This window comes from Pseudophryne corroboree, chromosome 7, assembly GCF_028390025.1.
Source record: "Pseudophryne corroboree isolate aPseCor3 chromosome 7, aPseCor3.hap2, whole genome shotgun sequence".
NCBI lineage: Eukaryota > Metazoa > Chordata > Amphibia > Anura > Myobatrachidae > Pseudophryne > Pseudophryne corroboree.
In genome coordinates, this window is record NC_086450.1 from 248,505,579 (window position 1) to 248,522,417 (window position 16,839).

Here is a 16,839-nt window from a genome sequence, read left to right on the forward strand (position 1 = left end):
ACCCCACTAGCCCTTTGGGGAGACAGAGGGAGAGTTTGCCAGCACACACCAGAGCGCTATATATATACAGGGATAACCTTATATAAGTGTTTTTCCCCTTATAGCTGCTGTATAGATAATACTGCGCCCAATTAGTGCCCCCCTCTCTTTTTTTAACCCTTTCTGTAGTGTAGTGACTGCAGGGGAGAGACAGGGAGCTTCCCTCCAACGGAGCTGTGAGGGAAAATGGCGCCAGTGTGCTGAGGAGATAGGCTCCGCCCCTTTTTCGCGGACTTTTCTCCTGCTTTTTTATGGATTCTGGCAGGGGTTAAATGCATCCATATAGCCCAGGAGCTATATGTGATGCATTTTTTTGCCATCCAAGGTGTTTTTATTGCGTCTCAGGGCGCCCCCCCCCCCAGCGCCCTGCACCCTCAGTGACCGAAGTGTGCTGAGAGCAATGGCGCACAGCTGCAGTGCTGTGCGCTACCTTGTTGAAGACAGGACGTCTTCTGCCGCCGATTTTCCGGACCTCTTCTGCCTTCTGGCTCTGTAAGGGGGCCGGCGGCGCGGCTCTGGGACCCATCCAAGCTGGGCCTGTGATCGTCCCTCTGGAGCTAATGTCCAGTAGCCTAAGAAGCCCAATCCACTCTGCACGCAGGTGAGTTCGCTTCTTCTCCCCTTAGTCCCTCGATGCAGTGAGCCTGTTGCCAGCAGGTCTCACTGAAAATAAAAAACCTAATCTAAAACTTTCACTAAGAAGCTCAGGAGAGCCCCTAGTGTGCACCCTTCTCGTTCGGGCACAGAGATCTAACTGAGGCTTGGAGGAGGGTCATAGGGGGAGGAGCCAGTGCACACCAGATAGTCCTAAAGCTTTATTTAGATGTGCCCAGTCTCCTGCGGAGCCGCTATTCCCCATGGTCCTTACGGAGTCCCCAGCATCCACTTAGGACGTTAGAGAAATGGGTGTTTTCTGAAAGTGGTTGCATATAGAGACGCCAAATTGCTCACATTGGAGACCATACTCAGACGGATGATCTGCAAGTAGCATAGGGCTGGTGAAAGTGTCAGTGGTGCAACAGATGGTGGCGTCTAAAGCAGAACAAAGCATGTTTAGAGCATCTGTAGGCACTGACAGTGGGCGTCTCAGGCCTTTCGTATTCAGATGCACGGATATACACCATGAAAGGGCTGTGTTAGCAAAATGTCACAGATGCAACTGCAGCAAAAGTGGTGAGGAAGGCCGCAACGGGGCCCAACTCCGAATCAGGCCCTATGAGGAGTGAGTATCCCAACCGCCTCGACAGATCCCACCCCCAGGCTGCTTCCATACATTTCCCGGGCTGCTTTTCCATCCCAATCCGCCCCTGTAAAGATTACCGTTGTTGGATCTGTACTACCACACACTCTTTTGTGGCGATGTCCCTGCCAGTTCCCACTTCAAACAAATAGGAAGAAGGCTGTGTGCCATCAATTGTCTGTGTATAGGAAATTTCTTTTTAGTGTGTAGAGAGGAAAAAGAAAAAGAAAGTAAGAGAGGAAGGGATATGGAGGGATGGAAATATATAGTAGAGGAAGCCAGTACGGGTTCAACTTGCACATATAAAATAATAACGGTTCATGAGTTTAACATCAAAAGAGGAGCAAGGAAAGACATATTATTAATAACACCAATAAATTAATAATTTAGTAATTAGGTTAACTGCCCTAGCAGAGACCATGTAGTGTTTTCAGAAACTGGTAGAGGCCCCAGGCTTATACAGGGTTGAGTCACATTATTATGTCATTATTATGTCACATTATTATGACCACGTCTTACATTTGACGTGGGCGTAGCCCATGAATTACGTCATGTGTCGTGCGCCTGCTTGGTGGGTATATAAGGTGTGCAACAGGCCGTCTGCACACATACCACTCATTGCTATCATGGGTAAAAGAGGCGATTTAGCCAAGTTGCAAAAATGGATGATTATTGGCTTTCGGGCCAAGGTTATCAGTATATCTGAAACAGCGCAATTTGTGAACTGTTTGCATGCTGCTGTGGTGAAGGTGTATCATGACTGGACAAGTGGCACCATTACGAATAACCGATGTGGAAACTGCAGAGCACCACGTGCCATTGATGTGAGAGATGAAAGTCTGCTACAAAGGTGCGTGAGGGCCAAACGACCACTACAGTGGAGCAGCTCACTGTCAAAATGAACCTGGGGGCTACCAGACGTGTTACTCTGGCTATTAGCTAGTGGTCATAATAATGTAACTCGACTGGGTAGTCATTTTTTTATGGAATCTCACAGTGGCTCTTTCCTATCCATCATTGCTGTGCGTCTATCAAAATACAATTTGGAAAGTAGTCCAGATTTTACAAGCCCCAATGTGGGGGGATATGGAGAGAGCCATTTCAACAAAATAAATGTTCTAGCCAAGATTTTCTAGACATTTCGCAGCCATCGTTGTTAGTACAGGATTGTTCACCTGCCCCATGCTGGATGCAAAAGATCTGTCTGAAACAGACATCCCATATCCATCTATACACCGAGAATAAGCACTGAAGTAGGCCAACACACCTTTGAGATGGATTTGCTCTGTGCGATTGCATTTCACAGATAGTGTGGTCCGCCGGCTGATGGATCAGTCAGTACACTCTAGCAAGCTCTGTCTGTGTGCTTCAGTCTGATTCAGAGCATGCACAGTAAACTGAAATCCACTCAATCCGTCTGCATTGCAATTTATGTCTTACTCAGAATCAGACCCAGAGTGCTGAGCTTTAAAGAAGTGATTATCATATGTGAATAGAAATCCAATTTTTATTGCTCTAATTAGCAATTATGCATTTCACTCAATTAGAACAGTGGTTCTCAAACTGTGTGCCTCAGGACACTTGAAGGGGTTCCGTTGGATTGGTGGTCCAGGACCAATTCAAATGATTTATGGTCAATGTAATAGACAAAACCAGTGCTGGTGGCTGCCAATCATAAAATATGTGGAGAAAAAGATACAAACGCCCTCATTCCGAGTTGATCGCACCAAGCAACTTTTTGCTACTGGTGCGATCAACTAATCTCCGCCTATGGGGGAGTGTATTTTAGCATAGCAGGGCTGCGAACGCTTGTGCAGCCCTGCTATGCTAAAAAAGTTTCACACAAAACAAGACTAGCCATAGACCTACTTAACCTGTGCGACGGATCCAGCGATGATGGTCACGGCTTTGACGTCAGACATCCGCCCTCCATTCACCTGGACACGCCTGCGTTTTTCTTACCACTCCCCGAAAACGGCTGGAAACAGTGAGTATCCGCCCCGGAACGCCTCCCGCCTGTCCATCTTCTTGCGATCGCTGCTGCGATCACATTTGTTGCTGGCGGCAGCGTTGCCAGGCGACGATCATCGCCAGACAACGGCGCATGTGCGCAATGCGTCCGCCGTGCATGTGCACTTCTGACCCTTTCGCACCGCAGCGAAGAACCGCTGCGTGCGAATGGGTCGGAATGACCCCCATAATCCTGTTCCCCACCACACAATTGAACCTAAGGAAGACATACTGTATAAACACAATTTACTTAATTTAATATTTCTTTCTAAATTTCTAAATAATAATCCTTTGGCCTAGGGGTGCCATGCAAGAAATTCTGATGCTCTAGGAAGCCGTGATTCAAAAAAGTTTGGGAACCACTGTATTACAGGAGTTCTGGGATGACTCTTTCAATAACACTGACCTGTATGACACACATAGCAACTGCAGGGCATGGCCATAATAGACTGACTAGGGAACATCCTCCCAATCATCATGACACAGTAACATTGTAATTATTATGTTGCCTGTTTTTAGAAAAAACATCCATTAAATCATTCAGCTAAATTATTACTCCTATTTTTTATTTCTTTTAGATTATGAATCCGAATTTCATTCAAGAAGGTGAGTGCTTTAATGCTGGTTTTGCTGTTTTCAGCAACTTATATTTTAAAGCTAATCCTGGAGTCCAAGCTTTCCAGTCTGTGTAAAAGTTTTTACATCCAAAATGATAGAAAAGTATGGTGAAAATTAAAGAGTTCACCACTACCGATGAAAACATACAGTATTACCATTTAAATTCAGCAGTGCAATGGCTAGGGGGTATATTTACTAAAAGTTGATTTGGGGTCTATTTAAAATCAGACAGATTCAACATCCCCAGAAAATGAACTACAGTGTTTCTATTCCAAATAGCTCAATAGTCAATTTTGAGTTCCATTTTAAAATCACTGAGTGATGTGAGTTCCGTTTGAAGTACTAAATGTGTTCTATTCACCAAAAATCGACCAAAAATCGATAAAAATGATCCAAAATCATCCCCAAATAGTTAAAATTACACAAAAGCATTCCTATTGGCCACATGCACTGTCACATGCACTGTATTACCCACAAACACCTTCATTCCTGTGCTAATTTGCATATCCACCAATTTTTAAATCATTGCCGTGCCTTTAAATGCTATGATTTATGCAGCCAGAGAAGAGCCGGCCCTAACCAATTTGGTGTCGTACGCAAGATTTTGGCTATTGCCCCCTAGATCATCCCACTACCTGTGATGTCACACCGCCTATAGGTCACGCCTGGGCCAAATGTATAGTACTTGTACTGAACATTTCTATATAGACAGTGGCAGCCAGTTACAATAAACCTTAAAACATAAGCAGTATTTATGATAAATAAGAAAACAGTTATTAATGCATGTAGCGACTATTTGAATCTGTGATCAAACTGTAATCTCTGTATGCCGCTGGAGCTTTCCCTGGCTGGTGGGAATGTGGTAACACAAGGGCCATAAGGGCCATTTCAAAGTAACTAACGTTACATATCTACTGTTTGTTATACTTCCAAATAGATTGAAGAGGTAAAAAATATACTATTACAAGATAAGAGTAATTTAATGTACTTTTGCAAGTGTCATTTACTTTCTTTGTTGAAAAACTTTGGTTGACATTTAATAAAAAATTCTGGTCCAACTTGCTGTATCTAACATTACATATAATGAGTGATTAAAAGTAACAGCCTTTGTTACAATTTAATTTTCTGCTTCTCTATGTAGTTTATGTAAATGGCATTTTTTTCCTTTAGTAAAGCACTACATATGATCATGTTGGTATATTTATTTAAATTAAATACCACGAGTTTCAACGGTGTTTAATATTTATTAAGTAGATGTTCTTGTAACTAATGTTACACACTTAACTAACATTACATAGAGATAAATATAATACTGGACAAATTGTTCTCTTTATACTATAATACGAATAAACTTAATTGTACTTGGTAAATTAGAGAAGTAATGTTGCTCACACGTCTTGTAAAAGCTAGGAATACATGCCATGAATGATTAAAAAACCTCAGTATTAAACTTTTTTAATATCAATTTGTTAAATGAGGTAAATAGCAACTTTCTCTTACGTCCTAGAGGATGCTGGGGACTCCGTAAGGACCATGGGGTATAGACGGGCTTAGCAGGAGATAGGGCACCTAAAAAGAACTTTGACTATGGGTGTGCACTGGCTCCTCCCTCTATGCCCCTCCTCCAGACCTCAGTTAGTTAGATCTTGTGCCCAGAGGAGAATGGGTGCACTGCAGAGAGCTCTCCAGAGTTTTCTGTGGAAAAAGAATTTTGTTAGGTTTTTTATTTTCAGGGAGTCCTGTTGGCAACAGGCTCCCTGCATCGTGGGACCGCGGAGAGAGAAGCAGAGCTGGCTTGTTAAGTTGGGCACTGCTTCTAAGGCTACTGGACACCATTAGCTCCAGAGGGAGTCGGAACACAGGTCTCACCTGGGGTTCGTCCCGGAGTCGCGCCGCCGTCCTCCTCACAGATGCCGAAGATAGAAGCCGGGTGAGTATGAGAAGGCAAAGAAGACATCAGGTGGCAGAAGACATCAGATCTTCATGAGGTAAGCGCGCAGCGGTAAGCTGCGCGCCATTGCTCCCAGTCACACACACACAAGCAGGCACTGAAGGGCGCAGGGGGGGGGGGGGGGGGCGCCCTGGGCAGCAATATTCCTCATATTTGGCATTGATAAGTATGGATTAGGCTGTGGCACAGTAAATCCGGTAACCACCGCCATTTTTTAATAGAAAGTTGATGGGACTGAAGCCCACCGTCGGGTGGGCGGGGCTTGATCCTCAGCACTAACCAGCGCCATTTTCTCCACAGAGACTGCACGAGGAAACGCTGGCTCCCTGTTCTCTCCCCTAAGCTGAGCTTCACAGGCTGGAAAAAAGAGGAGGGGGGCACTTTGGCGACGCAGTGAGTGGAGATTACAATTATATACATTTAGCAGCGCTATCTGGTCATATATTCCAGTGTTTTTAAGCGCTGGGTGTGTGCTGGCATATCTCTCTCTCTGTCTCTCCTAAGGGCCTGGTTGGGGTTTTGTCCCCTAATAGGTAACTCCCTGTGTGTGTGGGGTGTCGGTACGTGTGTCTCGACATGTCTGAGGCGGAAGGCTTCTCTAAGGAGGAGGTGGAGCAAATGAGTGGGGTGTCCCCGTCTGTTGTGCCGACTCCAGATTGGATGGATATGTGGCATACGTTGCATGCAAGTGTGGCATCTTTACATAAAAGGCTTGATAAGGCTGGTTTAGGGGGGACATCAGGCGGTCAATCCTCAGATTGGACCGACTCACAGGACCCGTCGGGGTCTCAAAAGCGTCCCTTAACACAAGACACTACTACCGACACGGATTCTGATTCCAGTGTCGACTATGACGAAGTAAAATTGCACCCTAGGGTGACTAAAACGATTCAGTGTATGATTGTGGCAATAAGGGATGTGTTGCATATTGTGGATGAACCCTCGGTCCCCGACACAAGGGTACACATGTTTAAGGAAAAGAAACAGATTATAAATTTTCCCACATCTCATGAATTAAATGAGTTCTTTGAAAAAGCTTGGGAGACTCCGGATAAGAGACCGCAGATCCCCAAAAGAATTTTTATGGCATACCCCTTCCCTAAGCAGGACAGGGAGATTTGGGAATCACCGCCCACTGTGGACAAGGCCCTGACGCGCTTGTCCAAGAAAGTGGCGCTACCGTCTCCTGACACAGCGGCCCTTAAGGACCCTGCAGATCGCAGGCAAGAAACTACCTTAAAGGGTATTTATTCTCATACGGGTGCTGTGTTAAGACCGATGATTAAGTCGGCATGGGTGTGTAGCGCAATTGCAGCTTGGACAGATGAGCTGACAGATCAGTTTGTTACTATGGATAAGGATACTATATTCCTAACTCTAGCCCATATAAAAGACGCAGTCTTATTTATGAGGGATGCTCAAAGGGACATTGGATTGCTAGCGTCTAGGGCCAATGCCATGTCTATCTCAGCGAGAAGATCCTTATGGACTCGCCAATGGACGGGTGATGCGGATTCCAAAAAACATATGGAAGTACTACCCTATAAGGGTGATGTATTGTTTGGGGATGGGCTGACGGACCTGGTTTCCACAGCTACAACAGGTAAATAAAAATTTTTACCATATATTCCCCAACAGCAAAAGAAAGCAACACCCTATCAGATGCAGTCCTTTCGGACGCACAAGTCCAAAAGAGGTCGGGGATCCTCTTTCCTCGCCAGAGGTAAGGGCAGAGGCAAGAGAGCACCTGCTTCGTCAGGTGCCCAGGAACAAAAGTCCTCCCCGGCTGCTCCAAAACCCACAGCATGACGCTGGGACTCCCATGAGGGAGTCCGCACCGGTGGGGGCACGTCTTCGACTTTTCAGTCAGGCCTGGGTCAGTTCGGACCTGAATCCCTGGGTGTTGGAAATAATTTCCCAGGGTTACAAATTGGAATTCGAGGAGGTGCCCCCGCGCCGATTTTTCAAATCGGCCCTACCAGCTTCCACATCGGAAAGGGATGTAGTGTTAGCTGCAATTCAAACGCTGTGTATACAGCAAGTGATCATCAAGGTGCCCCTGCACCAGCAGGGAAGAGGTTACTATTCAACCCTATTTGTGGTCCCGAAACCGGATGGTACGGTCAGACCGATTTTGAATCTGAAATCTCTAAACCTGTACATAAAAAGATTCAAATTCAAAATGGAATCTCTCAGAGCAATAATAGCCAACATGGAGGAGGGGGAGTTTATGGTGTCTCTGGACATAAAGGATGCGTACCTTCATGTCCCCATATATGCCCCCCATTAGGAATACCTGAGATTCGCTGTACAGGATTGTCATTACCAATTTCAGACGTTGCCGTTTGGACTTTCCACGGCCCCGAGGATTTTCACTAAGATAATGGCGGAAATGATGGTGGTCCTGCGCAAGCATGGAGTCACAATTATCCCATACTTGGACGATCTCCTGATAAAAGCGAGATCAAGGGAGAAATTGCTGAGCAGTGTGGCGCTCTCTCTGAGAGTGCTCCAGCAACATGGTTGGATTCTAAATCTACCGAAGTCACAGTTGATTCCGACAACTCGACTACCGTTCCTAGGTATGATACTGGATACGGAACAAATGAAGGTCTTCCTACCAATAGAGAAAGCCCAAGACATTCAGAACATGGTCAGAGACCTGCTAAAACCGAAAAGGGTGTCAGTTCACCAATGCACTCGAGTTCTGGGGAAAAGGGTGGCGGCCTACGAGGCCATTCCCTTCGGAAGGTTCCATGCAAGGACTTTTCAATGGGACCTACTGGACAAGTGGTCCGGGTCCCATCTGCATTTACATCGGAAAATAACTCTGTCTCCAGGACCCAGAGTGTCCCTCCTGTGGTGGTTGCAAAGTGCTCACCTGCTAGAGGGTCACCGGTTCGGGATTCAGGACTGGATCCTGGTTACCACGGACGCGAGCCTCCGAGGATGGGGAGCGGTCACACAGGGAAAGACTTTTCAGGGTCTTTGGTCAGACCAGGAGTCCTGTCTACACATCAATGTGTTGGAACTCAGGGCCATTTACAACGGCATTCGACAAGCGGAGAGTTTTCTTCGAAACCTTCCGGTTCTGATTCAATCAGACAATGTCACAGCAGTGGCTCATGTGAACCGCCAAGGCGGGACAAGAAGCAGAGTCGCGATGGCGGAAGCCACAAGGATCCTTCGCTGGGCGGAAAATCATGTAAGCGCTCTGTCGGCTGTCTTCATTCCGGGAGTGGACAACTGGGAAGCAGACTTCCTCAGCAGACACGATCTCCATCCAGGAGAGTGGGGACTTCATCAAGAAGTCTTTGCAGACGTAACACGTCTTTGGGGAACTCCTCAAATAGACATGATGGCGTCTCGCCTCATCAAAAAACTTCGGAGGTATTGCGCCAGGTCTCGGGACCCTCAGGCAGTAGCAGTAGACGCACTGGTAACACCGTGGGTGTTCGAATCGGTCTACGTGTTCCCTCCTCTTCCTCTCATCACGAAAGTGTTGAGGATCATAAGACGAAGAAGAGTACAGACGATACTCGTTGTACCAGACTGGCCTCGAAGGGCTTGGTACTCGGAACTACAAGAGATGCTCACAGGAGACCCCTGGCCTCTTCCTCTGAGGGAAGACCTATTGCAGCAGGGGCCCTGTGTATTTCAAGACTTACCGCGGTTACGTTTAACGGCATGGCGGTTGAACGCCGAATCCTAGTAGAAAAGGGATTCCGGAAGAGGTCATCCCTACTTTAATAAAGGCTAGGAAGGAGGTGACGATAAAACATTATCACCGTATCTGGCGAAAGTATGTGTCTTGGTGTGAGACCAAGAATGCACCAACGGAAGATTTTCATTTGGGTCGTCTTCTCCACTTCCTACAGACGGGAGTGGATATGGGCCTGAAATTAGGCTCGGTTAAGGTACAGATTTCGGCCCTCTCGATTTTCTTTCAGAAGGAATTGGCTTCTCTTCCAGAAGTCCAGACGTTTGTAAAGGGAGTGCTGCACATCCAGCCCCCTTTTGTGCCTCCAGTGGCACCATGGGACCTGAACGTGGTGTTGCAGTTCCTAAAATCAGGATTTTGGTACTTACCGATAAATCCCTTTCTCCGATTCCACAGGGGCCACTGGAGCGTAGTTACAATGGGGAATAGTAGGCAGTAATTGGGAGCTGGCACTTTTAAAAAAAAATTCTAACCCTGTGGCTAGCTCCTCCCCTACTATCTCCCCTCCAAGCCAGTCTACGTAAAACTGTGCCCAAGGAGAGCTGTATTAAAGAAAACCATAAGGTAGAGGAGGTTATTGACGTCTACTTAACCAGGATAACCCAAACTAACCCTGGAATCGAACCTAATAATAAACAGGTTAACCTGAACTCAACAAGCGGTCATTAATTGAACCGCAAACCGTTAAGCAAAAAACAACAAGGAGGAACAGCGCTGGGCGGGCGTCCAGTGGCCCCTGTGGAATCGGAGAAAGGGATTTATCGGTAAGTACCAAAATCCTGATTTCTCCTTCATCCACTAGGGGCCACTGGAGCGTAGTTACAATGGGGACGTCCCAGAGCTCCCAGAACGGGTGGGAGAGCGCTGAGAGTCCTGTAAAACCGCTCGGCCAAAGTGAGATGCAGAGGCCGCAAAAGTGTCAAACTTGTAGAATTTGACAAACGTATGACGGCCGGACCAAGTAGCCGCCCGACATAAAGTAGTCATAGAGACCCCCCGGGCAGCCGCCCAAGAAGGTCCCACAGAGCGTGTGGAGTGTGCTGAAATGGAAGATGGAGGTTCCCGAGAAGCCGCCAAATAAGCTTGTCTGATGGTCAGTCGAATCCATCGAGACAAGGTCTGCTTAGAGGCCGGCCAACCACGGCGGGCAGCGTCGTACAGCACAAATAAGGAATCAGACTTCCGAAGAGCCGAAGTCCTATCCACATAGATCTTGAGCGCTCTTACAACGTCCAATGATCTCGCATCCGGAGAGTCCCCTGAGAGGGCCGGGACGACAAGCGGCTGATTGATGTGAAAATCAGACACCACTTTAGGTAGAAAGGACATACGAGTACGAAGTTCGGCCCTATCCGCATGAAACACCAGGTAAGGAGACCTGCAAGAGAGCCCCCAGTTCCGACACCCGTCTAGCTGAAGCCAGCGCCAGGAGAAGAACCACCTTCCAGGTGGGATATTTTATCTCTACTGATTCCAGGGGCTCAAACAATGAAGACTGCAGAAAGGACAGGACAAGACTGAGGTCCCATGGCGCTGTCGGAGGACGGAAGGGAGGCTGTATTCGAAGAACCCCTTGAAAGAAGGTCTGAACCTCAGGCAGCAAGGCTAACCGTTTCTGGAAGTAAACCGAAAGAGCAGAGACCTGCACTTTTAGTGAGCCCAGTCTTAGGCCTGCTGAAAAACCCGCCTGCAAAAAACGGAGAAGACGGGCTAAGCTATACACGGAAGGAGAAAATTCTCGACGTTCACACCATGCTACATAAGCCTTCCAAATGCGGTAGTAGTGAGAAGATGTAACCGACTTTCTAGCCCGAAGCATAGTAGGTATAACTGTACGAGGAATCCCCTTCCTTGTCAAGATGGCTTTCTCAACAGCCACGCCGTCAAACGTAGCCTGCGTAAGTCTGGATAACAAAAAGGACCCTGTTGGAGAAGGTCGTCTCGTAGTGGTAGGGTCCAAGGCTCGGCCACCGACAACAGATGTAGAGCGGAGTACCAAACCCTGCGTGGCCAATCCGGAGCCACTAGGAGAACCAGAGCGTCTTCTCTCTTGATGCGTTGCAGAACCTTCGGCAACAGCGGGAAAGGAGGAAAGAGGTAAACGAACTGGAAATTCCAAGGAGCCGTGAGAGCATCCACGCCCGCCGCCGCCGGGTCCCTCGTCCGAGAGTAGTAAAGAGGCAACTGATGGTTCAGGCGGGAAGCCATGAGGTCGATCTGTGGTTTTCCCCACCGGCGGACCAGTTGCCAAAACACCTGGGGATGTAGTGACCATTCTCCCGGGTGCATGTCCTGCCGGCTTAGATAATCGGCTTCCCAATTGTCCACTCCCGGAATGAATATTGCCGAGAAGGACAGAGCATACTTTTCCGCCCAGAGAAGGATGTTGGTGACTTCCCCTCATCGCTGCGCGGCTGCGAGTGCCGCCCTGACGGTTGATGTATGCTACCGTCGTGGCGTTGTCGGACTGAACTCTGACCGCTCGACCTCGCAGGAGGTGATGTGCCTGCAGCAGGGCGTTGTACACCGCCCTTAGTTCGAGGATGTTTATGTGGAGAGCGGATTCGTGGATTGACCAGCGCCCCTGAAACTGATGTCCCAGGGTCACTGCTCCCCAGCCTCGCAGACTGGCGTCCGTGGTGAGGAGAGTCCAATCCCATATGCCGAACCGTCTTCCTTCCAACAGATGGGTCGACTGGAGCCACCAGAGCAGCGATGACCGTGCCTTTGGAGATAGCGTCACCTGCTGATGAAGGAACAGATGAGATCCTGACCATTGATTTAGAAGACACAGCTGAAACGGTCGAGAGTGGAAGCGACCGTACGGAAGAGCCTCGAACGCTGCTACCATCTTTCCCAGCAGGCGAATGCACAGATATACTGACACCCGACGGTGTTGAAGGACCAGTCTTACCAGTGTCTGCAGAGAAAGTATCTTGTCCCGCGGAAGGAAAACCCTCTGATGGACTGTGTCGAGAATCATTCCCAGAAACAACAGCCGTTGTGAGGGGCATAAGTGAGACTTCGGATAATTCAGGACCCACCCGTGTCGGATCAGAAGGTCCTGTGTCATCCGGATATTCTGAAGTAACCGTTCTGCTGAGCTTGCTTTTATTAGCAGATCGTCCAGATAGGGAACAATTGTCACACCCTGCTTCCGAAGCAGGGCCATCATGACCGCCATGACCTTTGTGAACACTCTGGGGGCAGAAGAGAGACCGAAAGGAAGGGCCTGGAACTGTAAATGAGCATCCTGTATTGCGAACCGGAAGAAAAGCCTGGTGAGGAGGCCAAATGGGAACATGTAAGTATGCGTCCTTGATGTCTAAGGATGCCAGAAACTCGTCTTTTTCCAACCCCGCAATAACAGACTGGAGGGACTCCATCTTGAACTTGAACACCTTCAAATACGGATTGAGATCTTTCAAGTTCAGGATTGGTCTGACTGAGCCGTCCGGCTTCGGTACTAGAAACAGGCTTGAGTAATAGCCCTGTTTTCGATGATGCGAGGGAACAGGGATCACAACCCTTGCAGACAGAAGCTTCTGGACCGCGGTTTGTAAGGCAACTCCCCGGTTGTCAGAAACTGGCAAACCCGTGGTAAAGAACCGCTGGGGTGGTTGTTCCTGTAACCGCAAGTGATGAGATCCCGGACCCAAGCATCTGGGCAGGAGTGTATCCAGACCTCCTTGAAATCCCACAAACGAGCTCCCACCCTGTGATCTCCCAGGTGGGAGGGAGGCCCGTCATGCGGTGGCAGTGCCAGAAGACTTAACGTCTGACTGGGCTGAGGCTGCGGAACCTCTACCCCTGCCGCCGCCTCTACCTCTATGGCCACGGAAGGTAGAAGCTCCACCCCTGGCCTGTTCTCGAAACCTGGAAGGGGCACGAAAGGATCGAAAAGAGGGACCTCTATATGGTCTGCGAGCGGCTGGAGCAGCAGAAGGAAGATAAGCCGACCTACCCCCCGTGGCCGTAGAGATCCACGCATCCAGATCCTTACCAAAGTAAAGGGTAACGCCTCTGCCGCCCTTTTGGATTCCGTATCCGCATGCCAATGCCGGAGCCATAGCGCTCTGCGGGCCGCAATTGTTAAAGCGGAAATTCTAGCTCCAAGAACACCTATGTCCTTGGACGCTTCGCAAAGATAAAGGGCTGATTCACGGATGTGTTCTGCCAAGTCTATCAATTGATCCGCAGGTAATTCGTCACGAATTCCAGAGGACAATTGTTCCGCCCAAGCTTCGATCGCCTTGTTGACCCAACAACCTACCTGCGCCGGGCGCTGCAAAACCCCTGCCGCAGAGTAAATATTCTTTAAGGTAGACTCCAACTTCCTATCTGACGCCTCCTTAAGTGAAGTTGCCCCCGGAACAGGCAGGACCGTCTTTTTGGACAGATGAGACACCGAAGGATCCACGATCGGCGAGTTCTCATAGCGCGTTCTGCTACCTGCGGGAAAAGGATAGGAAGACAACATTTTTCTTGATACCTGAAATTTCGCGTCTGGATGCTTCCAGGCTGTCGTTATAAGCGCATCCAGCTCCTCCGAAACTGGAAAAGTCACCGGCAGGTATTGGTCGGTGCCAAACCTTGAAGGGCGTAAGGTGTCTTCCGTCTCCTCCACCTGTAAGACTGAGCGAATAGCAGTAATAAGAGCCTCTATACCCTGAGCTACTGGTTCAGAGTCCTCATATACCTGATCGTCAGTATCCTGGATATCCACATCCTGTATATCCTGCACATCTAACCCCGCCTCATCTAATTGAGGCATATCATCGTCAAAGTCCTGTAACACAGAGGCTAGCAATCTCTTTTTTGCAGCCTGTTGGGGGGGGCTAAAGGACGGGGCTTGGGAAGGTATTACAGCCCTGGAAAGCCCTTCCACTGACTTTGCCAATGAGACTGCCCATGCAGGTTCTGGCGCCGGTACCGGGACAAGCTGTCGGAACCGGGCCGCCTCTCTATCTTCCCGAGAGGCTTTAAGTTCCCCAGTCAGCAGGGACATCACCTCTGTGAGCTGTGTCGACCATGTCGGGGCGCTCTGGGGTTCTGAGGAGGGCTGAGCTGATGGCTGTGACTCCTCACCTGAAACCTGACCCTGCTTTTGAGCTGCCTTGGAGCCTTTGGTGGCCATGGCAGCACCTAAACTTGATACCCTTCCCCCACAGGAAGACAGCAATAGGCAGAATGGGAGGGAGGGGAGGGTAGCAGGGAAAAGAATGTAGCCACAGCAGCCGATCTGTCCTGCACGATACTGTGTGCAGTGACAGGCTGAATAAACAACTAGTGTACCTGCAGTGCCCCCGAGTGCCCCCCTTCCCCACTGTAACTGTTCTTGTGTGGTCGCGTGGCCTCCGTCCCGCGCTGCTGCTGACAGGAAAAGAACGGGTCCCCAGCGCGCTGTACTTCCGGGCGCGCAGAGCGGGATTAAGCCCCGCCCCCCTCCTTGACGGCGCCAAATTTAAAACTGTTGTGTGCCTTGTGTCGGATCCCTGTAGCGGCTCTGTGAGCCGCGCTGGCGGGGATCCAAGCAGTGAGGAGAGCGGGCGGCTGGCGGGCGAGCGGGAGCGCGGCACAGCGCTGTTACTTTTACTTTTTTTTTTTTTCAATAAATAAAAATTATTAATAATCCGAGGTGAGGGGGGGGGGGGATTGGGGGGGTTGTTAGGGTGCTGTAGGGGTGTTCTGTCACTGTCCCCCTGTAGTCACCAATAATAAAATTAATTTTTCAGAACCCCCCTGTCACCCCTTCATCCCAACAGTCTGGGTGGGGGGGATATACACACCTTTCAGTGGTGGAGGGTGGCCCTGACACACGCTGCACGCAGCGGTGTCCGGCCGTCAGATACTCACCGCTGCCGTGCTGCCGGAATCTTCTGCTGGATGGAGTGGTCCCGACACGCGCCGCACGCAGCAGTGTCCGCCAACTCAGGAGAGCTCAGTGTCTCCCTCAGCCGGGGCCCATCCCGAGCCGCACGCAGCTGCGATGGGACCCCGCCGGCAGCTCCCACGGTGCAGACTGGCAGTGGCAGAGCTGCCAGTCTGTGCGTGTGTGTGAAGAAAAATAAAATAATAAAGAAAAAAGAAAAAATTTCTTCAGCTAAACCCAAGTGAACCAGCTCCCTTGGGCACTAAACTAAGACTGGCTTGGAGGGGAGATAGTAGGGGAGGAGCTAGCCACAGGGTTAGAATTTTTTTTTAAAGTGCCAGCTCCCAATTACTGCCTACTATTCCCCATTGTAACTACGCTCCAGTGGCCCCTAGTGGATGAAGGAGAAATCACACTGGTTTGAACCGCTTAACAAGGTTGAGTTGAAATTACTTACCTGGAAGGTGGTAATGTTGTTGGCCTTAGCATCAACAAGGCGAGTGTCAGAATTGGCGGCTCTATCACACAAGAGCCCCTACTTGATTTTTCATGTGGATCGAGCTGAATTGAGGACACGTCCGCAATTTTTGCCTAAAGTGGTTTCGTCGTTCCATATGAATCAACCTATAGTGGTGCCTGTGGCTACCGGTGACCTGGAGGATTCCAGATCCCTGGACGTAGTCAGGGCCTTAAAAATTTATGTAGCCAGGACGGCTAAAATTAGGAAAACAGAGGCTCTGTTTGTCCTGTATGCGGCCAATAAGATTGGCGCTCCTGCTTCAAAGCAGACTATTGCTCGCTGGATCTGTAATACGATTCAGCAGGCTCACTCTACGGCTGGATTGCCGGTACCAAATTCGGTTAAGGCCCATTCCACTAGGAAGGTGGGCTCTTCTTGGGCAGCTGCCTGAGGCGTCTCGGCTTTACAACTTTGCCGAGCGTCGACGTGGTCGGGGTCAAACACTTTTGCTAAATTCTACAAGTTTGACACCCTGGCTGATGAGGACCTAGCGTTTGCTCAGTCGGTGTTGCAGAGTCGTCCGCACTCTCCCGCCCGATTGGATGCTTTGGTATAAACCCCATGGTCCTTACGGAGTCCCCAGCATCCTCTAGGACGTAAGAGAAAATAAGATTTTAAACCTACCGGTAAACCTATTTCTCCTAGTCCGTAGAGGATGCTGGGCGCCCGTCCCAGTGCGGAAACTCTGCAAGACTTGTATATAGTTGTTGCTTACATAAGGGTTATGTTACAGTTGATATCGGTCTTGGACTGTTGTTTTTTGTTCATACTGTTAACTGGTTATGTATGTTCCAGGTTACATGGTATGATTGGTGTGGGCTGGTATGAATCTTGCCCTTGGATTGCTAAATCCTGCCTTGTATTGTCC

At 49.0% G+C, this 16,839-nt stretch overlaps 1 protein-coding gene across 1 annotated transcript in view; it reads left to right on the forward strand.

The window, feature by feature from the left end:
* Nucleotides 1-1,905: 1,905 nt before the first annotated feature.
* The window catches only part of LOC134944122 (kalirin-like), an 88,265-nt gene continuing 73,331 nt past the window's right edge, over nucleotides 1,906-16,839 (forward strand). Inside the window, exons 1-2 of the mRNA XM_063932695.1 lie at nucleotides 1,906-2,103; nucleotides 3,868-3,895. Of these exons, the coding sequence (XP_063788765.1) occupies nucleotides 1,906-2,103; nucleotides 3,868-3,895 (226 nt within the window). The remainder of the gene's footprint in view (nucleotides 2,104-3,867; nucleotides 3,896-16,839) is intronic.